The sequence below is a fragment of the Pieris brassicae genome, chromosome 9 (genome assembly GCF_905147105.1).
Source record: "Pieris brassicae chromosome 9, ilPieBrab1.1, whole genome shotgun sequence".
NCBI classification, from domain to species: Eukaryota; Metazoa; Arthropoda; class Insecta; order Lepidoptera; family Pieridae; genus Pieris; species Pieris brassicae.
The window spans coordinates 2,446,716-2,473,344 of NC_059673.1; the positions used below are offsets into that span (position 1 = coordinate 2,446,716).

A 26,629-nucleotide genomic window follows, 5' to 3' on the forward strand; every position below is an offset into this window, starting at 1 on the left:
ATTTTAGATCTCTTTGGTAACCTAATGTAGTATATTGCATTCATTTGTCATTTGTTTTTGCGAATTGGCGGCAAATCTAAAACTCTTGTTACACGTGAAAATTAACCTGACGCGAGAAAATTTTCGGTCAATTATTAATTATGACTTTCGTTGTGGGCTTACTCGCTTTGCTGCGATTAGCATATCTTAATGAAGCCCCATCTCGTGCCACTATTCACGTTAAACCAATTGGGTTTAACGACTTTAAGTGTGGACGTAGCTATCTCAATGATGATCCGCGTGAGGGACGTCCTTTAACAGCGACTACTGAAGATAACATCAGTGCTGTGCGACGCATGATAGAGGAAGATAAGAGAGTGGCCTATCAGCAGATACGGACTAGCCTAGACATTGATATAAGTCAAGTTCAAAAAATATTACACGAACATTTAGGCGTGAGGAAGTTTTGTACTTACTTTACCCATACTTTAACCGACGACCAGAAACACCTTCTCATGGACTGGTAAATATTTACTACGACAGGTTTGGAGGTAATGAGTTATCTACTATACAGTCCCGACCTGGCGCCCTGTGACTTTCATTTACACCCAAGAACTAAATATAAAATTCGAGGTATTAGCTTTACGAGTCCTGAAGATGCGGTGAATGCGTACGAAAATGCCATAGAATATACCCCAAAGGAAGAATAGGCCCACTGCTTCTCTCAGTGGTTCCATCTAATGCGACGATGTGTAGAGATTACTTCGAAAACCAATAAAAGTATTGGCAACTTTATTAGCATTAAGCCGTTTTTCATTTTAAAAACATTTTCAGTGTTAGCTAGGTACAAGTCAGAGCTAGTACCGGTGTCGTAGAGCTGGATATTTTTATTATTATTAAGTATTTCTTTATGACAAGAGCAGTGTTGGTGTAGTGGCTTCTGCGTATGACTCCCATCCCCGGGATATGATCCCCGCACCAATGGCCTTTATGTGCGTATTAAACAGTTAAGCTTGCCTTACACCCAACACCTGTTAGGTCTAACCTGTCTGTCTACCTAGACAGCGTATGTCAGGCACTGGAGGCCGATCACTTGTCTATTAGATTGAATAATAATCTTGAAATAGATACAGAAATCTGAGGCTCAGACCTTAAAAGGTTAAGTCACTGATTAAGTGTTTCTTTGTAGATAGATTAACATATTTGTTGGATAAAGTACGCTATCGTATTTCATTACACGCAACGTCTATAACTCATTGAAAACTAGCACACACTGTTTACATGAGTCATGGGTTCGGGTACAACAACCTTTCAATAAATAGGTTGTCAAAATTACATTCAAAGTGTGCAATGTTCTATTTCCCATACATTATCTGTGGCACTCGAACATTTCTACAGGTTCTGGTAATTGTATATTAAGTTTTTTTTGTACGGAAGTAGCGCTAAGTGAGGAGTCATAAATGTATTGAATTGTGACGGGCCTATATGTAGCTTTTTTCCTAATGTTTGAATTAAATAATGAATTATGATATATTCGTGTACATAACATTCTACGATTTTAGGTTAGCCTTTTTATAGTTGACGAATTGTGTAGGTTCCCATATTGTCCCTGGTTCAATGTTTAATTCAATTTCAGCTGCGAAATTTCGTCAGGTATTCGAGGGTAAAAAATATATCATAGGGTGATGTCCCCATTAGGTTTACATACGAATGCCCCGTTTCTGAACATTAAGTTTGGTTTGGTAAATATTCAACTGGAATCGTCGACAACCAATCCCTTTTTGATCTTTGCCGTTGCGCAGAGTAGGTATCTCTGCTTCTTCTACCGCAATTACCACGGAGAGTGTTCGGAGGAGTTGTTTGGATTAAACGCGACTTTTAAGACAGTATTTGCCTCGCACCAACACTATGGGCAAGCTGCCCACTGAAGTATTTTCGAAACAATTAGACTTAGGGTCCTTTAAGAAAAGAGCGCACTAATTCTTAAAACTAAGGCACTTCTAAGTCTCCTGGAAATGAATATCCATAGGTATCAGGAGGTCCTCTTGTTTTATTTAAAAAATTTTTTCACCATTGCCGTAGTAGGTTTGTCGTGTATGATGAATCGAATGAGCTGGAAATTGACTGTGTGTGGTAAAGAGAAAGGTCACCTAATAGCAGGTGCGGTTTCATTTATTGACCTCAGCTGTTCCGCATTAAATACAACCTCATACATTACTTTATGACACTTAATATTAATTAATGTATAATTGTCGAGCAGGTGATCCGTTTTACAGAAATTGTTTACGTTCATTTCCTGATATTTAATCTTGCTTGTGTTATTTTCGTTTTCAATGTACATAGTATTTATAACAAGAAATATTGCATTTGATTGCACAGTACCTGGACTGTGCAATCAAGTGCTTTGACTAATATGAAATAAACAAATCAGTGGCGCTACAACCTTTTTAGGTCTGGGTCTCAGATTTCTGTATCAGTGACAAATGCCGGCTTCTTGGGTCTAAGCCGGTTTCCTCCTTTCATTCGGCGTTCTAGCGAATGTTAAATGCGCACTCCAGAACAGTCCATTGGTGCACAGCCGGGTATAGAACTATCGACCTATGAGGCGGGAGTCGCAAGCTGAAGCTGCTGCAGGTGGAAATTAAAATATTTTTAAAAGCATTGAATTTTCTAACATAACTTCGAACACATTTTTAATGTGTTATAATATTCCTACTGATACTAGGTTTTATGTAACTCGGGTTATTAATCATCAAATTGTTGTGCTTGTCTGTCTCCTTTAATTGCAGCTTAAACACAATCTGACAAAAAGAGACGAAAGAGTGGTTATTAAATTCTTTCAGACTGGTTTATTTTATATATACACTTAGAAAATCTTTTGCAACAAGGCTTCCTATTACGTAAAATAAACATCATTTTTTTTAAATGTCCTAACCATTACGAAAACCTTACGTTACAAAAGCCTGTACTATAAAAGCATGTATAATATTAATAGACAAAAATTTGATTCTAAAAGTTAAACCCTGGCTTCAACTTGTTAATTAGCAACTTCCTTGTTTCTTGTTTGTTTGTCTTTATGTCTTAATTATAAAATGATGTATGTCTACTCCTTCTATTTAAGTTGATAATTACATCTCGATATTATTCATGACAGTTGGTGAAAAGATAATAGTCACTGTCAGAAGTAATTAAAAACAGAAACTTGTAAATGCTTTACAAGAGACAAGTCTTTGGTAATTGTTTATTACCGTGCCTGATATACGCATGTCAAACCTGGCCACTCACTGATAAACAAGAAAACAAACTAAGAGTACGTCAAAATAGTATGGAAATAGTGGTCTATATCTGATATCTGAAAGACTGAGTAAAACTAGAAGATGTAAAAGGCATGAAAAAGTTTAGAAATGCTGTTACTTCTGGTAAGATTGAAATGGAAATGCACAGGACACATAAAAGGAGACAGAGATGGACGATAAATGCGAAGGAATGGCTCCTAGCTACGAAAGAGACCGAGGAAGACAAATAAAAAAATTGGGAAGATGATATAAGAAGATAAGAGTGGAAGCTCTTAGAGGAGGCCTATGTCCAAGGACAAGTTGTAAAACAGAAATTAACCGGCTTCCCGAATAATTATTAGTGTTTATAAGTACTTCATATTTTTATTTATTAGGACAAGTATTTTACAGCAATAAAGGCTAAGGCTAATTATTATTATTATTACTTTTCATATGAAGTATTAACAATTTTATACTCACATGTATTGGTCTTGTTGTAACTTCTCTTGTTATTCTTAAGATAATTTAATCTGTGGAGCGTAGATAATCTTAGAATACAAATTAATTTATTCATAGACTGTACATGTGGTAACTTGTAGCTTAAAATAAAACTTATGATTGCCTCCAACTGCCAAGCGCCGTTAATAGCGTAGGTTTGACATTTTATAGAAATGTCCTTGGTTAATATATTTACGAAACACCTAAAGATAATAAATTATTCTCTATCTTGTTTTAGCAAATAGGAAATGCCTTTTGTGTGAATAGAATGGATTGTGGAGCTTCTGACTCCAGCCAGTCTCGCGGCGCACGCGGCGCGGTTCGCGCGTTATCACGCGTTCGGTAATCAAATCGAAGTTTATCGATGTTTACGTGTTGCCAGTGTTTAATGGTTTGTTCAAGTTTATGCGGATATCCTGTGAAGTGAATTGCCATGGGATTAGTTTGTATTAATTTTGCGGTTTCTAAATGATTCGAAAGCGATAGAAAGTATTTCTTTATAATTTCATTCTATTTCTAGAATCGTCTACACGCAACCATAAGTGACCTTTTTAGGTATACTTTTCTTGAAATGAAATTATGTGCATCTGTGTATATAAAGCTTGTTCATTCTCTCTACTGAACTACATAATGCTCTAGTTATTTTGTAATTGCAGTTTGAATTGAATTAAATTAAAAATATCTGTACTTACCAAAATATTACTAATACTGAATAAGAAAGATGAAATTATAATCTAGGACAACATTTGTATAGGTATTTGCAGAAAAAATATATAGAAAAAAGTACGTTTTAAGAATATTTACAGGCCTAAAAGATAACAAACTTTCTCTTATAATTTCAATTAATAATCTTAATGACTAAGTATCGCAATAGACTGAGGAAATGTCAGCATTTAAGGTACGATGCTGTAGGCACCGAACTTTTTAAATTTGACTTTATTTTCTATTTATAAAACTCTCAGGATTTCTCTGACTCTCCATGACTCGTCCTCACCCCTTGTCGGCCCCATAATTTTAAGCAGTATTTTACGTTTCACCACCAGTATCTCCTGCTCGTTTATCATGGTTAGGGTCAAAGCCTATAAATATTAAACGTCTCTTAATTATTATATAGAGTTGACTCATATGTACAAGTCTCACGTGTCTTCCGTTAGTAAGCATTCGTATGACATATGTGATATAATTTGTTTTCCCATTTTTTTTCACTTTAATTATTACACCTGAAAATAAATATTTTATCTAGGATACATAAGAAGGAAGAACTTATCTTATCTTCTTAAGAATAATATTACTCTTTCCGTAATATTATTATAAATGATTCAGGAGCGAATGATTTACGCCAAGTGATGAACGACGACTTGAGCAAGACTAAGTTCATGTAACTAAAAATACAGATAATATAATATAATTTTTATTCAATAAATAATAATAATATTGCTTTATTTTTTATTTATCTTAAGTTTTATAAATAAATTCATTTATAAGTAAAATTTATATTTAAAAAGAAATACTTTTAAACTTTTAATTATCTCCTTACAGTTTTACGCTATCAAATTAATATATTTATGTAATATTACTTTACAAATTAGTAAAGTTTTCTCTGTAACCATGCAAAAACAGAAACAGACGAAGTTTGACTAGACCAATGTTTCTGAACCTGCGACTCCTTTTATAATGGACTGCGACCGTCTGACAATAACATCTCTGAATCTCTGCCTTAGACCCATAAAAGCCAGTCACAGATATACTCTTCAATAGCAGCAATCCATCCAAGAACAGCTTAGTAATAGAAAGAAAACTGGCGCAGACCATTAGGAATGCACTAGGAGTTTTCGAGACAAAATTGTACAGTGGCTATAACGACCTGGCACATTTCCAGCAGTTCAAATTAGTATAAAGGACAATGGGTATTGATAGTATTTAATATACAAACAAACGGTTTATATACTAAATATATATATTATGTCTGGTCTGGCTGATCATTGGCTTATATATAAATTCCTGATTGATATTTTCTCTTGGAGTCGTACATCAATCAATACATCGAATTACAAGCCTTTAATATTGTCATTAGAAGCCCATTACACGCCTTTGTAGGAGAACTTGAAGTAAAGTAATATTTATTTAGTTAAAATCTCACTGAAGTATTTACGAACCAATTCGACTTGGGATTCTTAAAGATATGTAACAGTTTCTAAAAGGCAGACAAGTCACTTGCTGGCTTGTCTATGGACGGTATCACTTAACATCAGGTGAGCACTGTTAATGTTTTGTAATCTTTGGTTACTGAGAGTACAACGTGTAGTTGACATACATACAATGTAACAAATTGATGTCCGTGATAATCCGTTAAAATCTTCTATTTCAATGTATTGTATTTTCACCGTGACGTGCGTGACAAGTTATAATTTTAAATTTAGTAATTTTATTCATGCTTATGTTACTAAGTATTCTGCGAGGTATCACTGAGTTGTGTTGGCCTAGTGGCTTCAGTGAAAAGGAGGTCTGCGGTTCTGAGCCTTTGAAGTCGTCGGTTCGAATAGGCTGTGTACCAATGGACTTTCTATGTGTTTAACACTCACGCACAGTGAAGGAAGACATCGTTCGGCTCGCCCTAGACCCTAGACATGGCTCAGACACACACCACACCCACTTGCCTATTAAAAACAAATGATCACGAAAATACCGTACCAATTCTTACAAAGCCAGCATCGCACTTGCAAACTCTCTGACAGTTTGAGTGTCTATGGGCGGCGGTAAGTGAGCCTGCCTGTTTATAAAAAAAACCCTTTGGAAATAGGTCCTGAAGTGGTCGGTTTGAAACCCAGCTGTGTACCTTTGGACTTTCTATGTTTTTAAGAGTCGCGCGTACGGTGAAGGAAAACATCCTCAGGCACGTCTTAAACCCAAAAAAAATGAAAAATGATTACGAAATAGATATAGAAATCTGAGGCCTAGGCCTAAAATTTGTAGCTACTGGATTTGAACTGCAACATATAATCTGAGTCTTACATCCATGATGAGTTGTAGCCCTGCTGAATTAATATTACTATTTTATGAAGGTATACCTCATCACGGGAACTACCCGCAATTTATACAGTTTTCTGTTCAAAACGTATAACATTATTAATAATTAATACCTTTAGTGAACGTAAAGCCTATAATTAAGATAATAATCAAAGTGTATTAGTGTAAATAGTGATATTTATAATGTTGCGTATGCGCACGAGTTTCTCAGCCACTTGTGAGTCACGGTTCCCGTTTTAAATGTTAACTGTCATTTTTGCTGTTTAACGATATCGCGTTACGGTTGATATTTTTGAAAATGGAACTTTCGAATTTGAATTTAGAATGAGAAATTTAAAACATAAAGTCCTTGCAATTTTCCAATATTAGTTAAGTTATTCAGTTGTGTTTATTTCTATAAATCGTGTTTCAAAATATTAAATAATATTTATTTCATTCTAATAACAGGGCAGGAGGGTTATGTGATAAGTGCCCAAACAAATACAACTGGTTGCTAATCTAGCCATACAGGTTTATATTTACTTTTGACGTAGCTCATACACTGCTTGACTGTATGTTAATTATATCATTTTTTATATAGATTAATGTAAATAAATCCATAGTTGCAATATTTTTGAACATGTGTGCGCCAAGTATCCACATAATAACTGATTTTTATAACACAATGCCCTATTTATGTTTAGTGTTTTTTTTATTGTAGTCTAGTCTTCACGTAATGTTTACAAAATTTCGTAAAAACTAGCAAGTATGAGCAAGTTACTTGGCCATTCTTCTTCATGAAACTTCGTTTTGGAAGAGGCAACTAGTAATTTTTTTTAATATTTATAACTTGTACTTTTTAATTTCAAAAGTGCCTTTGATAGGCTTAATTGAAATAAATGATTTGACTTTTTTTTAACATTTTAGTATCCAGTCAGGTTATCCTCTGTCATAGGCCTCCCCTATTTTAGCCCATTTTTCTCTGCCCTCGACTAACCTGGTCGTAATGTATATTAGATACGCTTAAAGAATCACGCACAATGGACCTATTGAGAGTCTAAGTGCGGAAACTGAGTCCACAAACATACATACGCTTAAAGAATTGAGACCCTATGGTTCAGGAAAAACCACAAACAGATATACTTTGCTTCAGCAATAGAATAAATATATGCCCTGAATGTAACATTATAATACAAAAAATAGCTTTATATAAATATTTTGAGTATACGTACGTATGTATGTTATGTTTACACAGTTTTTTTTAATATATTATTGAGAATTAGCCTTGATTTTTTTTGTCTTACAAAATGGCGTGCAAGTTTTAAAAAGAGTTATTATAAACAATAACAAAATGGACCAATAAATACGCTGAAAGATCAAGGCTCCGTGGATTCTTGAGAAATTTCAATAATCTCCCAACAGTGGTTAATTTCAACAAAAACTTGGAAAAATTTGTATTCAACAGCATTATCTTTATTTTATTACACATACTAATTACGAGTAATTACTTGACACTTGACAACCTTGAAGTAAAATGCGGATGAAGTCCACCGCAGACACGATCAATCATCACTGACAGTGACAGAAAGATGGGCCTAGGGAGTTTTTGTTAAGGTTTTTATTTGTATACCTAACGAGCAATACACGTCAAACATTTGTTCAATTAATATTATCAATTGCACGAAATTACGAACCAGCTACAAAGATGAAAGGAACGTAGGTATCAAATAGCTACTCCTTCCTTGTGTCTTTATTCTTCTGTGTAACATTAGTTGTTACCTTATAAGCACATCCAAAACACAAACGCCACTTAGAATTAAAAAAAGTAGTATGTATGTATGTAGTTGACATGACCGTTGAACTTAAATATTCGAATTAATTTACATAAAATATAGGTAAGACTAATTCAGTTTTTATAAATGGTAACTTTACATTATATATTTTTTTATAGAACAAGGCCTCGCCTGATATTAAGATATATCGCCGCCCGTGGACACTCAATACCAGAGTGCTCGTGAGTGCGTTGCCTTAAAATACAGTAGTATGTAATATATAAGTATTCTATATAAACTGCTTGTAAAAAGTATAAAATAGTTTGTCTTTAAAAATGGAAAGAAAAACATTTATTAATCATACAATATTTTTTAGAAAGTGTCTGCACCTATTTCGTGAGTGCATTAACCGCTAAAACACATTTTTTTATTACTTTGCGCATTTGTGTTAAGAGATACACATATTAAAAAGAACAGTTCTGTGTATACAAACAATCTAATTTTAAAAATCACAAAAATAAAGATATCAAAAGTTATATTAATTAAATTAATAAATTAAGTTAAGTTATAAAATGGATGTACCATTTTAAACTATTATATATTTCGAAAATAATATCTTATTTTCATACAACACTTTACCGAAGCCTCTAAACGTTTTCCATTTTCCTGCTGATCTGTTAAATAAATAAACTCTCCGGAAGTTCCTCATTCAAAAACCAATCATCCCGCCCATCAACAAACATGGTTTCACGGCAAATCAATTGTGTCAGAATGATGAACGGATAATTAATGACACGAATGACACTTTTATGAGGTCACTTGTCATTTCCTCCTCGTTGATTTGATGCTTTTCATAATTCAATAAATACCAAAGTATTTTTTTATTATATTTATTACTAGTGCTCTGTTCCACTCCGCATTAATTCATAAATATATTCATTCATTCGTAATTAGACTTTTCAATACATGCTTTTAGGTAGCGCGAACTTTTTTGTAGAGATTGATGTCTTCTATAAAACAGTCGTACATGACTTTGCTTTATTGTCTATGGCCTTCGCAGCGTACGCGATTTAAGAATTGCACTATCGTAATTTTATACAAAACCATAACTTTTTTGACAATATTCTATAGTCTACGTTCATCTAGGATAACTTAGGGTTCTAATCGTGAAATAATTTCAAATCGTATCAGTAGTTAAAGCCTATTCCATGCTAACAAACGATCTAATCTTTTCTGTTTATAAGGATTTTACATACATTCGTACTAAATAGTACAGTTCATTTGTTTAAATTTTCCAGTTTATTATATATACGTGAAATTATGCTATTATTTATCTATCATGCCATGTCTTTAGGGGTACCATAGGTAGGTTTTAGTGGGTGACTCATCTGAGACTAAATTATAGCCGAGAGACTAAAGTGGCTCGAGTTATATACCCTTCAGAGGATCCTACTTTTTTAAGGACATTTGCATGCCCGCGGGAATGCAAATAACGACTTCATTTAGTTACTTATTTGAATATTGATATATTTCGATAAATATTTTTAGTGTTAGTAAAGGATTTCCTTAAGAGAAGCTTATTAGCTTCCTTGATGGTTTTCTTTTCGATGCTTGAGGAACTGTTTATTATTTAACAGTAATAATATAGTAGTTGAGTAATAAAGGTATAAAGGTAGAAAATATAAATATTCTCCCGATACAATTATTGAAATGAAAATATATTAATTCTAAAAACAATACGAAACCTATCAAACACAGTGGTATGTCACATTTGTTGTTATTACTCCAATTTTGGGGCGCGCCGGGGCGTCCATTAGATAAATTGTGTTAACTCACTTTGTGTTATTCACTTACCTCTACACTTTATGGCTTTTCGTAATAAGAAATTGCTATGTTTGTTAAATTTTCTGAATAAGCATAATTTCGACATGTTTGGAACGATAGATCTTTTTTTATATAAATGAAGTATATTCTGAATATGTGTAATAATATATATTAGAATATTACTAGAAAATACACTTTTACTTCACAAATTAAGGATTTAATTTTTTTTACATCTTCTTTCATTCGTCATTCGTTTCAGCGACTATCTTGGTCCTCATTTCATCTCCTGCAAATAGCCACACACCATATTCTAAATAATTTCGTAAAGTTAATTTAATTTGCTAATGCAAAAATATCTCAAATCGTTTCAGTTGTACACCTGGGTCCTTTCAATCAAATTCTTCAGTTTCATTAGTAAAGTTTTACGGTCATCGGTGCCTGACGTTATCAAAGGCTTAACTTAAATCTAAACTAATACAACCAAGCACTTGTTTTGAATTAGTACATATGCTAATTAGTAAACAAACACTCGACCTTTTGCGGTCATATCTTCCGGGAAATATTGGAGTAGTCATAAGCTTATTGTCGCTATCAATATTTGGAGGTTTGCCAACGCGGTGACTGATTCGAGTGGTACTGGTAATATATCAAGTATTCGTTACATGGCACCTTGTACAATTGAGCTTTGTTGTATTACGTAAATTTTCGCATTGTTTCACATCCTCGTCCAAATTAACAAATTATTTTTCTTTTTCTGGTGTAATAGATACTGGTGTGTACAAGATGAGTGGGGTAACAACTCTTTAACATTTCTCATTCTCTTTCATAGTTCTTCTGATATAAATCTGAATTAATTCTGAAATAAGTCTTCGTGTCGCCTCTTAGTTACGCATAGCCTAATCATCAACTCAGGACTTCGTCAAGGGTTGAACTTAGGACCGCCGGATGCCATGCCATGCTAATCACAAATAACCAGAACTTATTTGAAGCTTTTAATAACTGGTTATCGTTAATTGGAAACTAATCAATACTTGAAGGTCGTGAAAGAGGTCATGATGAGAAATAGGAATAGAGGAAGATAGATAAAGCTGATACAAATATATTATGGTTTTTTTACTTTAGTATGTTTGAACGAATAAACCCAAAAACTACTGGAATGATTTTCAAAATGCTATCCTCGGTAACATTTATTCGCAAAATATTTTGAAAATTAAATCCCGTACGGATCTCGGACAGCTAGTAATAAAATTAGTCCCCAGAGTCCGCACTTAGTCTATACCGCATACAAATTACACATTAATTACCATATAATGACGTCATAGGTACGTCACAATGTATTGTCCGATGTAGGACAGTGAACCACTTGCCGACCGCAATTAATTCGCGAAAGTTCGTGAGTAACACCACTTTCATTATATGCTTTATTTATTTGTTTATTAACACTTCGTTGCATACAGAAATATAATACAGTTGACATAATTAAATAAAAAGGAGGCGTAATTATCGCTTTCGAGCGATATCTTCCAGACAACCAATGTTAGAAAAAAATTAGAAAAGGCAAGCGCGTAAAGTGCTTAAATACATAAGACATTACTTATATTAGGTATTAGATATTTCGACAAAACGAATGGAACAAATAAAGCAATTAAAATATATGTAGACAGTGAACTGGACATGAATTAGGCTAATTTCACATCAGTTAGTAGGAAAGCTATGATGTGGACAGGTAATGATTGTAGTATATGGTAGTATATACGTTTATTGTATCTAGTATATGGTTTAGCCTTCACGGTTGATTTTTACCAATATTTTGCATAAAGTCTATTCTAGTCTAAGTCTAATGACAGCAGACAATACGAATTTAATATACAAAATCTATTGATATAAATAGATTTTTATTGTCTATAACTTAATCTATATTTGTTTATGCGATTTCAAAACAAATGTGACTCAAAATCACACCAAATAAATTAAACAATAGAATTCTCAAAACTTTATTCCCAAGAAGCCTGCCTTTTCAACGCCTTAGCTGTCACAATGGGCGGAAGACACGACACAGTTTACTAACATTTTAGTGATGCCAAATGTAGCTCTTGAGTTAACTTGCATTTTCTATGATACATGACGTATGAATTAATTCGATTTTGACAGACGTCATCACTCAGAGTCTACTATAGATAAGCTACTTTGAAAATACTTTTATACTAATTAAAGAGTATATTGCCATTTTTAACAATGGAAATAGAATAGTAGAAAAATAAAAGTTCAACAATTTGTGTCTAATGTTTGAGGAAAATTATAATAATCATGATATAATAATGCTCCTCATAGGTCGGTAACACACGCGCAAGCCCCGTGGCGTTGCAGGTGTCCATGGGTGTTTTAAGTGGTCCACATAGTTGTTTGTCCCAAATAATCGATTTTTTAATACCACACTTATCAGATAAGTGACCAAATCAAAGAAAATTTATTGAAATTGCCACTTAAGGCCTAACTTAAATCTAGTTTTAAGTGTCAAAAATTTGTGATAAATGTCAAGGCTGACTGCGACTTGAGATACATATTGGAACAGAGGTCTGTCACATTAGTAATTGTATGAGCATTGGTCGAATCAATTACTTGGTAGAGCCGAGTTGAACGACAACAGGCCACGCCCACTTCCCGTGACTCATTTGCTTCCTGCCACTTCCTGTGCCGCGCCGTTGTATCCACCGTATCCTTTTTGCGTAGTGTATGTTTGTCTACAAATTTCTCGGGAATAAAAATTCATATCGGCTTGATAATTTCACCAAAATTTCCTCTATAGGATAGCATATGAATAATGTTGAGCAAGGGTTTAATAACAATAATAACACTGTTTTCTGAGCAGTGTTGGCCTAGTGGCGTCAGCGTACTCTTTTCCCTGAGGTCGTAGATTCGATCCCCGGCTGTGCGTGCAACCAATGGACTTTCTTTCTATGTGCACATTAAACACTCGCTCGAACGGTGAACGAAAACATCGTGGCTGATCATCTACTTGCCTATAAGATTGACTAATGAACATGAATGACACAGAAACTTGAGTCTCAGACTTAAAAAGGTTGTAGTGCCACTGATTTACATATCCTGCCAGATTTCCTCGTAAAACACTTAGCATGCCCCCGCGCATTCAAAACACGTACTGCACTATGAGTGTGACGTATCGTCCTGCTAAACTGCTGTGCTTAATGAGTTTAAAGGAAACTCATTAGATTTACATAATCCTCGTTTAGATATTTATGCGAATCGATCGTATCATCCAGTGCTTCCCAACGTGGGGCAAGGGGGATAATCGAGATGAAAACTGCAGAATAAATTGCAGTAAATCTGCTTTCGTAATACTAGCAGAGCACAGCTGGAATTCCTATACTCCAATTCCTTGTTCCTACACAATGCCTACGTAATTGTCCTAAAGATATTCATGAGTGGGATGCAATGACAGACCCTGGCATAACTTTCTTATTTTGGGCATATAGAACAAGCTTCGAATTCTGATACGGATTGAAACCTTGAATGTTATGCCACATAAATAACATATAGAATATAGAATATATAGAATATAAATATATAGAATAGAAAATTGCTTTTTTTTTTTAATTTCATTGCACAACTAATTAAATTTTTAACAAAAATCTATTTATAAATATGGATTTTATTGGCACATTTATTATTATTTCCGTGCCTTGCCTTGAATGTTGCCCATCAGGATGCTACAAGTCGCATCGACGATGACGCTAAACGCGCCAGGGACTTTTCGTATTTTAACAGTCTGCATGTACTTTCGTGTTTTGTTAAGTAGTTTTTCGAAGTAAACACACATTTGTCGGTTACGCGTCACATTTTTCCGTTACGTGCCATCTTTTTATTGTCCCTACCACAGGTCACAAAGAATTTTCACTTCTTAAGTGTGTACACTAGTGCTCACAACATTTTTTTATTAATCTATGCAGGATAATCTTGGAGCAGTGTTTGCCTAGTGGCTTAAGCGTGCAACTCTTATCCCTGCTTTTAAAGCAGTTTTTGCTGCGCACCATATGTGGAACAAGCTGCCCACTAAAGTATTTCTGAACTTAGGGTCCTTCAAATAAAGAGCGTACCAATTCTTGAAAGGCCGGCAACGCACTTGCGAGCCTTTTGGCAATATGAGTGTCCATGGGCGGGCGGTGTCACTTAAATTGAGCCTGCTGCCCGTTTGCTTCTATTACTTAAAAAAAAAACAGGAAAATACGTGAGGAAACTGGAGCCAAAATTTGGCGTGTATCAGGCATAGGTGGCTGATCCTAGTAGATTGATAAATGATCAGGAAACAGATACACAAATCTGAGGCCTAGACCTAAAATAAAAAGTTTTCAGCGCCACTGATTTATTTATTATATCTATAGTGTAAATTAGTCTCGGATTTCGATTTGAAAATACCTTTATTGCTTTTAGAATTAAGCTGTAAGCAAATTAACATATACATTGTATATGAATAACGCATGAAGTTGCAATTACTCTAACGTCAATGTTATCATTATATACATAACAATAGTGGTGATATCTTATTCAGATTTCGTCACAATAACAAGGAAAATAATTAATATTGATAGGAATATAGACTAGGAAAAGTATTACTACGTCATTATGTTTGGTAATTGATATAAGGATAGTTATTACGGAATCTTTTGTTTGGAAATTCATTTATTAATGCAAATTGGTTAGGTGCGTAATTTTATTGTTATTTACTATAAATATAAAATTCTCATGTCACAATGTTAGTGCCCATACTCCTCCGAAACGGCTCGACCGATGCTTATGAATTTTTATATGCATGTCAGGTGTGAGAATCGGCTACTATCAATCTTTCAAACCCCTAAGTGATAAGGGGTGTCCATTCCAGAATTATTTTTTTAGAATTTTTTTTTATGATACAACATACAAAAATATATACAACCCTTAATTGTCACCCCTCTATAATTTACATACAACCACGTTTGCCGGGTCAGCTAGTTTACTATAAATCTCTGTAGTCGGTAGCTCATTTCTGAGCGTCGTGATCAGCAAGGAAACAGATGGAGCGGACAATCTTTTTCCACCGGTTTCTGTCCATCTTCTCATAACTGTGAAGTCTTGACGACGATGAGTCTTTGATTTGAGCATCTGATTGGTGGACGGCCATGTGAACTTTTGCCTTCTGTGTTACCAACCACGATAGTTTCACCAAGCTTTCATCGCTTCTGCGCGTTGTATGACCGAAATAAGATATAATTCGCTGTCGGCATATGGTAGGCAGGCGAGTCCGTATGCGGGGTTGGGATTCGTTGGGTGTTTACCAAGTATTGGTAAATATTATTTTTTTGGATTACTATCGAACTATAATAACGTAACAATGTTAAAATTACAAAAATGATTCTAAGAGGGTCCCCGCCCTATTTCGTTTGGACATTAATTAATAACAGCTGGTCGGTTCGGTCATCAAAAATGTCCATGAAAAAAAAATGGTTCTTTGTAATTGTTTATTTATTAAAGCTTACCACATCATAAATAGTACTAAATCTACAGCATATTTTACAAAATCATTCAAAAAAATTGTATGACAATTGAAGTAAACATAAGTGTTTCAAAAAAGATATTAAAAATTGAAAAATACAACTAAAACATATACATGACAAAATAAGCACACAATAAAATTAGCAGAAATTTTTGGTACAGTAGAAAAAAAATTGAAATAAAAAAGTTTACTTTTTATTTAACTAAAGCTTGAATAAAAAATCACTTCCGGAAACTCTCAGTTTTTATCTGTTGCAAACATTACGTTATAGATGTTATCTGTGGTCGCTATTTTGTGCAATTTCTCGTTTTGCATCGCGCTGATGTCGACATGTGTAGCATTTGACGCTTTATACGTATACACTATAGCAAGTTGTATTGCGTCCTCGACACAGGTTGTTGAAATAAATTTGTAAATCGATACTTAGAGACGTTACAAAATAAACATAATAATCACAGAGTCATCTGTGTTATCGTTCCATATTACTAAGTTAAAAAGAAGTTGTGACGCATTCTATAAAGACAAAAGGAAACAATTTTTGAGGAAACAAGCACTTACCGCTTCCATGACGCATTTTATAAGGAATCCGGGAACGACCCAAATTATTTTTATTCGTTTTTGCGTAGATAAAGCTTCGTCTTATCAGTGCAGTTCTGAGCAATGTCTGTGTCATCTTTGCCTCTTTTAATGAGAATCAGTAGGTGTCGATTGATTACTCAAGTATCAACAACAAATTCCTTAGTCTATGCAACGCATCCATAAGTGACGGACGTTGTTTTGTTAATTAAATATGTATATAAAAACAGTTGACATCGGAACATTTTAAAATTGGAACATTGAAAATATTGTGAACAAATTTTAAATACTGGCAACTTCGTAGTGCTTACAGTGTCATCGATAAAGTCGTTTAAAAATTGAATGTGATAAAATGGTGATGGAATCGTTGCCCAGCGGGCGATTCTGGCCGCTGTCACCGCGTCTATGGCGTAGAAGCAATGAATACTCAAAAGTAGTTTTCGAACCTAGAAAACCTCCTTTGTCCCCGATCGAAATTCGAAAACACCGCGTCGATGTCACGCCTGACTTGATTCGATCAAGGTTTATAAAGGAGAGATTGGAGCATTTGGATTTGGAAAATGAGCCGGAAATTAAGAAAGCGGAAGTGAAGTTACGGTGTAAGAAAAAAAAGGAACCAAGACCCAACAGTCTTCAGCTGCTATTATGCCAATCCAGTTCTGGGCATTACAGCAGTAACACGTGGAGATACACTAGAGTCAGGTCCAAAAGGTATTTTTAAAACTTTTTATATTTACACTCAAATCGAAAGTTTTATAAACATTCGTGATGAAGGTCGTTTTGCTTGCGTGACTTAACACGGTTGTATTTTTTTCCTTTGTATTTATGTTAAACATATTAAAAATCAAAAGGAAACCTTTAGGCGAACATTTTTAAAATAATTATTTTTTAAACTATACCTTAAAAATAATTTTGAAATTTTCCACGTGCTGGATGTCCGGTTGGTATTAAAGTTTTAGTGATGGGATTTTTGAAATCGATGAACACATTCTGTGTCTTCCATTAAAACAGATTATCAGCTAATAAGCAGTTTTGACAGTCGACATTCTTTAATCAAGGCTTCGCCCACGTTTCCCGCGCCCACATTGGATGTGGTGTGGAAAGTTGAAAGGTTTCTGAACACGATGGTTTAAATAAAATATACTACCTCATAATAAACAATATTTTTTGTTGATTGTAACACAGTAGTGTTGCCCTAGTATTCAGTGTGAGACTCAACCCTGAGTTTGTAGGTTCCACCCCCGACTGTTCACCAATAAATTTTCTTTCGATGTGCGCATTTAACCTTAGACCCAAAAAGTCACAAGAGGCTGATCACCTACTTGCCTATTAGACAAATGATCATGAAACAGATACAAAAATGTGATGCGTTAATACGTGTTAACGTAAAAAACCTTTTACGTTAACACTTAGTACTAACACATCAGTACTCATTACAAAATCTACGTTTTATATATCATAATAGCTTTTTGTGTCTGTAATTATAATATTTTTACACATTTTTATTTATATATTAATTATTATTGTTTAGAGTATGAATATGTTGATTACAATAGCTTACATTATATTTACTTAATGAGACAAAATCTAAACTGACTTTCTTTTTGTAAGAACTTTAAGTTTTATTTTACTCCGTCGTGGATAAACAGCCTTAGAGACAAACATGTTGTTGATTACGATATAAAAGCTTTAAGTTTTGTCGCGTTAAAGATAATTTCATACGCTAATTAATGGCCGTGTTATTTCGTAATTGCTTTGCATGTTTTAGTTGATAAATTTAATTTTTATAGAATTATATTTTATACACTTCCATGTCTAGTATTTATAGTTTTTTAGTGTGTTATGTAAACCATTCAAAGTCAAGTTCACAAAATTATCATCAGCAAAACTCTAATGAGACGTAATCATTGGTCATCCAGTAAGAGACAAAATTACGAAATTTTACTAGTTATAATTATTTTACACATTAAGAAAAAAAATTTTAAACGGATTGAAGTTATGTATTTTTTTTAAAAACTTCATTCATAACCGACGTTTCGCGTGCTTTACAGCGTGTCCACGCACGCTTAAAAAGTGTTTTCTTAGTTATAATTCTTAAAGAAATACCATACACCGTGTTTATAAAATCGCCGCTTGGCAACTGAACTTAACTGAACAGGCATCTAGTTTTATCCATAATGAATTTATAGAGGGTCGAAAAGGGCCTGGACTGCTTCGAGAAAAGTATGGTACAACGTGCCGGTTTTTTGCTCAACATGGCGGGCGCACTGATGTGCATAAGTCAAAACTGCACGTTCTTATGACTTAAATCAATGGCGTGACCGGCAAGATGGTCACAAGATCACAATGTATATTTTAGAAATGTCCTAATTCGTGCACAGAAACATACATATTGTTAAGTCGAAGTAAGAAGTAGACATGGGGAGAAATTGGCTGTGCCAAAAATCAATTTGGAACTGTTTAGAATAAACACCTTTTTATTATTAAGGTTTACAATAATTTACCAAAAGAATTAAAAAATCTTACGACTAGAGTCTTTAATAATTGACTTTTACATATGGAAAAAAATGTATTAGTCAATAAATCATTATTTGCGTAAAACACTGTAGTTGATGTAAATTTAATAACATTTGATATGATATGTACGTTACAAATAATATAAGAATTGACCAATTCATTATCTAATAATGTAAAATGTAAAACTCCTTCAAAGACAAATTTGCGCGCCAGAATGGCAGAATATGGGAAATTACTATTGTACCATATTCTTGCAATAAATTATTTTTATTATTAAGCCATAAAATATGAAACGAACATAGAAATCTGAAAAGTGTTAGTTATATTTTTCCTTCAAACCGTAAAAGTGTAACAATTCCAGACTCAGTAATACAACGGACGCTACGAAGCGTTAAAAATGCTATCGATTTTCAGTCATCACATAATTTGTATGCGAAACGGTTAAAAGCAATGAAGGCGGCCAGTTGCATTATACAGATACAGTGTTACCAACATAAGGACAAAATATCACAGTTAAATGTTTAAACGGAATACGATAGTTTTGTAATAACAATTCATTGATTTAAGAAAGAATATTCTTTGCATTTTTTATCTAACGGTCAAGAGGCTCACTTGATGTTTAGGATCGCTAGTATTTTACCAGCCTTTTAGAACCGGCTTTTAGGATATATTAGGTCCTTACATATGAAATTGGCGTTTTGTATGGGAGGAACAAAAAGTCGAATATTTTTAAATATAATATACTTAATTAATCAAAGTATGAACCATTGTTTTCTATGCACTTTTGCCATCTCATAGGTAGTTCATTGATCCCTTTACTAAAAAAAACCAGTCGGACGGGAATCAATAAAATCTGTGAAGGCGATTTGGACAGCCCCATCAGAGTTAATTTTTTTCCCTTGCAAGAAGTTGTCCAAATTTCGAAAAAAAAAATGGTAATCTGTTGGCAAGCAAGCAAGCAAGGTCCGGGGAGTACGGAGAATGTCTTAGATATTCCAATTGAAGCTCTTCTAATTTGGTAGCTAATTTGATTGACCGGCCTAGGTTGTTTAGCCGCTAGCTTTTCCATCATGGTTTGCAATTGCTGACAATAGACATCAGCCGTAATAGTCTGGCCAGATTTGAGAAAACTGCAATGAACAATAACGGCACTAGTCCACCAAACGCTTACAAGTAACTTTTTTGGGGTTCATTTTCGCTTGGGGCAGGATTTGGCGGGCTGGCCAGGATCCGACCATTGCGCTGAGCGCTTCCGATTATCGTAAAGAATCCATTTTTCATCACAGGTAATGATTCGGTTTAAAATACCTTCATTATTGTGCCGGTTCAGGAATGTATCGCAGCAGTCGACGCGCGTTTGCCGGTTTGCTTCAGTCAATTTGTGAGGTACCCACCTTTCAAGCTTTTTAATCTTCCCAATTTGCTTCAAGTGAATTAAAACAGTTTTATTACTAACACCGCAGCCTGCAGCTAACTCGGACGTGGTTTGCGATGGATCAACTTGGCCTCAGGCCGTCCACGGGGCTTGTTCTGCAGGTCGAAATTTTTACGAAATTTTTACGAAAACGTTGGAACCAAAAAGGAACTGTGTTTTCTTTTGCAACATGACCGCCATACACATCATTCACCCTTCGAGTCGTTTCCTAGTAGTAGTAGCACTAGTGCCACGGCGGAACTCGTACTCGTAAATAAAGCGATACTTTAAGTTTTCCATTTTGTAAAATGAGTGACGCAAACAGAAAAAAAAACAGAAGAAAAAAAACAAATGAATGACGGCTATCGAAGCACAAATACACGAGTAAATAGCTGTACAAATTTGAATTTGAAATTCCTAACCAAAGAGGAGGTATTTGTGGTCAAAGTGGCCAGTACGACAAAACGCCAATTTCATATGTAAGGACCTAATATATTTATCGTCGTTTTTTTATAGTATAAAGGGGCAGTCATTCAGATTTTAGTGGGTGCCGGTCTTTTGAGGGAGATGTATTTTTTAAACAATTGGTGGTCGTATCTCTCAGGGGGTCTTTGTGTTTAAAGAACTTTATTTCTCTCATTACAAAATTGTGTTTTATTTACATAAGAAACATTATGTATATACGAGCCAGATTCATGTCCCAATTTCAGTCTATATTCGCTCTGATATGTATTATTACTGCCCTTTTGAATTAGTTAAACGCGCTAACATTGCGAATTTTAGATGGTAATTGATTAAATAACAGTCTTCATCGCAAAAGAAAGTGTGTTGTGTGGACGACTTTCAGCCATCAAGGTGATGCTGTTTTAAATGCCAGCAATGCACTTTCGAGCCCTCAGCCAATGTAAGTCTCCATTAGTGACGGAATCACCCATGAACTGATGAGCCTTCTGTCTGTTTGTCTGTTTCTATACAAGAATACGTGTACAAGCTCACTTTAGTAATTATGTATGTTTTAATTAAAAACGTTCATGATCAAGATTTTGCCACAGTATATGAACATTAGCCACATTATATGAACTATAAACGTATGTTATCTTCATTTGTCTGCACATGCATTGTATGACAATTGACTTTAACAATTATTAGAGTTTTTTTCTCAAATATCATTTATCGTAAGTTAAGTAATGACACCAATAAAACACTAATTATATTATATTTAAATTACAGATATAATTTGCCGAAGTTTTTGTATGTTACAATATAAATACTAGAAAGTATTTTCCCTCCAAATTCTCACATACGATGTTGGCAAGCGTGCAACAAATCGATGCGTGGGTGGGTTAGTGACACCCCATTCGCCCCTCACGTGCAGTCTGTGGTAATTAAAGCGTTGTCTATGGTCAGTGTTCAGGGTTGCCTGTATGTTGTGTAGATATTTGTAAAGATTTTTATAACAAGTTATTTTTTAACCTACTAAGTTGTAAAGAAACATAAAGGTTGAGTTGATTTCCAGCATAATATTTTTTAAGTTGACACAGTAGACCTATCACTAAATAAGGGCTAAAAGCTTCAGCGTACAACTCTTATCCCTGAGGTCGTAGGTTCGATCCCAGGGCACCAATGGACTTTCTTTCGTGAGGAAACCTTAGGCGTGTGTCAGGCACTGGAGGCCGATCACTTATTGATAGACTAATGATCATTTAACAGGTACAGAAATCTGAGACCCAGACCAAAGGTTGAGTCTCGATTGATTGATTTATTTTATGTTTATTAGCAAAATTGTTTTTTCACGTTTATGTGTAAACAACGAGTGGACAACATTAAAACTCGTAACAAAAAGGATTAGTAAAAAAAGGATATGTTAACTTATATTATGTATATTACATCAGGTAAAGGTTGACATTCACCCAAGACAGAAAAAGTTTAAAATTGCCTATATTGAATATCTTTTAACAAGTGGCAACCCTTGCTGGACAATGTTTTCAAAATGGCGTTAGACTACCTTTTGCCGACTATCGGACTGAAAACTAAACTTGAAAGGAAAACGTTGCGTTGTTTTCAATAATTAAAAGAAAATGTATATATAGTGAAGATATTTAAACTTAATTACAGACATTTAATTCATACAATCACGCCCTTCCCTGCCTACCCAGGCAGAAACCACGGATCTCCACTTGCTATGGTCCTGACATCCTTTCATGACATTCACCATTATTGATCGTTTTTGACCTGTCCCTTGTCGAGTACCTCCTGAATTTGGTCCAGATTTGTACTTCGCACCATGTATTATAGACATTGTCCTCGTATTATAGACATTTAAACATATATGAATTCCCACTCCCACTGGAGCGTGCCAAACATAAATTTGCATATTTTATGGCAATCAGTCTTGTGTGTGCACAATATCAACACTATTCGTTTATATTTTTAATACCACCTTAACAAAAATGTGATTTTCATGATTATATCTCTCACTATATAATGATTAAAAGGTTTGTACAGAGTGACCCTAGGGGCTTCAGTGTGCGGCTCTTATCCCTGAGGTCGTAGGTTTGCTTGCTGTACACCAATGGACTTTCTTATGCGTGCGCATTAAACATTCGCTGGTCTTTGATCCTAAAAGTCGACGGCGTATGTCAGGCATTGGACGCTAATCATCTACTTGCCTTGATTGACAAATGATCATGAAAGAGAAAGGTTGTAGCTGAATAAATCAGTGGCGCTACGTAATAAAAGGAGTGAAAATAATAAAATAGGAGGGAATGATAAAGGCGATGTTTTAACGAACGATGTTTGGTAACAATATTCAAAGCGCCTGAATATTCATATACTTTTAACTTTTTTGGTTATATGAACATCAAAATCAAATATTACCCATATTGCAAGTTTAGGTGTAGTCTTTAAGAAATTTTATATTAAAATCGGAAATAATATAAATTAATGTAAAATTCTGCCTACATAGAGTAGAATTGAATAGACAACACGATATTTAAAATATGAAACCAAACTCACGGGAAATTTTGTGTAGATTAAACATACAATACACAATTAACGACAAATTTTGGGGAATTTAAGTGTCTCTGTGCATCAATTAATTTAGTAAAAACGAGTTAACCCACCGGACAGTGTTATATTGGTCAACACAATGTTTTTGATCCAACTATTCAACCTTGGTGGACACCACCTGCTTTCATAAAGGTCTTACAACAGTGTCCCATAATGGGTGCTTCAATACACAATTTCTTACGGAAATCCCTAACAATACGAACAAGACACAGCTTGTTATGTTGAGAATTATTGTGTTCGGCCCAATTGATTTTCAACAATATATTTGAACTCGGTAAATGAGGGTTTTTCTTCGAATTGTATGAAAGCTTTTCTTTGTGTTTCCTCTAACGAAAATGTATTTGTTAAATATGTATGAAAAAGCTTGTATTCCGCATGATTGTATGGATTTGTTTTAATATGACAAATCTGTTTCATAATATTTCATCACCTTTACATATTTGCTTAAGAACAAGTTTAGGGATTCGTTTAGTACTGTTTTAGGGAACAAATAATAATTTAATTTAGATTTAAATTGTATTTTTGTATAGCAGTTTTATCAAACTTTTATTAGTCTATATAAAAACTGTAGACAATATATAAAAAAATGTGAAATTCCTTAGTTTTTATACTGTAATTAGCAGATTCTTGAAAATATTTTAATTTACTCATTGGAATGTCGATGTAGTCAGCAATACTGATTAGTAATTCTCACGAAATTCTTAATGGGCGGATAGATAGCCTCGATTTGCTGTCGTTAATTTCTCTAAACCGAAATTGTGCCTAGACCGACTGCTCCAAGCAGTCTTGTACGCTCTACAGCAGTTGGTCTCGACTGCAACATGCGGTCCGGCTATGGCCAGCGTAAGAATCGCTCCACTGTATACGACAAGATGTTCCCAATTGTTTCATGTGCCTCGTACTAACACGTAATATCTGCGTAATTCGCCAATGTTTCGTGTTGTGACACTTATTATGAAGATGTTGATATTTGAGGATGGGAGGAAATATATGTTTAGCAGTAACAATTTTCTTTAAAATATTGATTATAGTTTTTTCTGTCTATAATTGAACCTATGTTTTCTGTTTTGATATATTTAGTTTAACAATGTAATCTGTTTGTCTTTGTATATTGTCTACAGTGTTTTCTTTTACATTATAGACATATGTAGCTGTGAGATTACTTATGAACGAATAAATAGTCCAGTATGAAAATTGACACTTATTATTTCCGTTCTGTTTTCAGTCATGAGCCGGAGGGCGGCGGGCGGTGCGAGGGCCCGCTAACGCGCGCGATGCAGCCCGCTTCGCCCAAGCGGCATGCGCCTGCGCATACACACGGTGAGTCCATTTGAATATTCCATGAGTGTGTCATCCGTGTATGTCATAACTAGCTGTATGGTCACCTTAAATATTTAATATCTTTTCTTTTTCATTTTTTGTAAAGAATTTTTTTCTTCACTTTCATAGTAGAGATTTAAGTTATGTATGTATGTATACTCAATATTTTATTTTGAAAACTGTGTGATTTTACATTTGATACCCTAGTTTTAGGCATCGAGAGAATACAAGAAAAAATAAAATTATTCGACTTAGGATCACTCAAAAAGCTATTTCTTATAAGGCCGGCAACGCACTTCCGAGTCCTCTATGAGTGACCCCAAAAAATTAATTACTCCAGCCCATTATGTAAAAAAATACATTACATAAAATCAAAAAAGAATAAAGAACGGCTTCGTCCCTCATACGTTTCCGGCTTTTTCAATGGGCGATAACGAGGTGGCGTTAATAAGTGTGAACTTCATATTTTATTGACTTTAATCTGTTAAAATGCCAATGTGTCTTATTGATTTTGATTGTCACGGAATAGATAAACAGGCCCATTGCCACCTGATATAAATAATTACAATTTCTTTCGCCTAAAGCTATAAATTAAAGATTACAGAAACATTAAAAATGTTCAACTACCCTACGCTGCAACTGAGCGTATATATATCTGAGAGGCGAATTGCCTTACTGAATACATACAGTAGGTCAGTGCTAATACACACCTAGTATGTGTCTGTGACAGGATTTGATAAGCACGACTATTGATCCTGTCTCCTAGCGCATTTCGGTAATATAGGCCTATGTAATACATAGTGTAAAGCTAAACGTTTTAGGTTGACTGTTAAAATATAAGATGAAAATAGTCTTTGTTCGAGTACAGTTAAGGTACAGCGTTATTTAAAGGAAATCGCGTTTTAGAAGTATTCTCGTAAAAACCGTTTTTATGGAATAATTCAAATATACAGTTACATCAAATTGAGAAATTTCCGCGTTATAAGGGGGGAAATATCGCGTAATGTGTGTAACGGAAATAGCGTTATATACGTAGTTATATTTATTACTAGACGATCTATGAATGTCTCCAAATTCTTCCACTTATCTTTGCTAGCATTTTCCAATCTTTCACCGTTATCTCTTATATCGTCTTCCCAGGTTTCAGTGATGCTTAAGAGGCCTGGATTTTGGTTACATATACCGCGATACCTCGCGAATGATAATTTCGAAATGAATAAAAAAAAACAATAAACGCGCTGTAACCGTTTTCAGATGAGCCTCAAGTTTCTTTATTTGTTTTATGATCATTTGTCAATCTAATACGCAAGTTAAGTGTAGCTTCGGGGATAGAACCTACGACCTCAAGGATGAGACATTCGCTGTAGCCACTAGGTCAACATTGCTCACCGCGGAAAGATATAGGCCAAAGTTCTAACCTACGACTTAGGGTTTGAAGATGACGCGCTACTGCTGAACAAACACTGTTATTTTTATATATTTTTTATTTACAATCATGTTTTTATCGTTCGTCTTTGACGTCTTGTCTTTTACTTAAGTATATTTTCACTTTAATGGAAACGATTCTGTTAATTCCTAGAACGGAAAAACCTTTACGAATAAGGATAAGTATGAGGACAATTTATTTAAATCCGACACGACACCTGTTCCAGTCAATTTAATAAATATTCAATTGTTTCACTAATTAGAATTTCCCAATATGGAGACCGCATCACGCTTCTTTGAACCATTAACATTTTCGCTTTTACTAACTACTATCGGTTTTAGGGAATGCATTGTTGGGTGCCTATCTAGAACCTTATTCGCTGTTTTGCTGATTGTTTTTTTTATA

General features: G+C 34.4%; 1 protein-coding gene across 7 annotated transcripts in view; it reads left to right on the forward strand.

The window, feature by feature from the left end:
- Positions 1-26,629, forward strand: part of LOC123713969 (focal adhesion kinase 1) — a 136,890-nt gene that overhangs the window by 81,673 nt on the left and 28,588 nt on the right. For 3 of the 7 annotated variants that reach the window (XM_045667899.1, XM_045667897.1, XM_045667898.1), the window contains exon 3: positions 24,704-24,798. In XM_045667899.1, the coding sequence (XP_045523855.1) occupies positions 24,753-24,798 (46 nt within the window). In that variant the 5' untranslated portion in view covers positions 24,704-24,752. Of the gene's footprint in view, positions 1-4,062; positions 4,144-16,614; positions 17,190-24,703; positions 24,799-26,629 lie in introns of those variants that run through there. The other 4 variants (XM_045667894.1, XM_045667896.1, XM_045667895.1 and 1 more) reach the window with 4 other exon arrangements.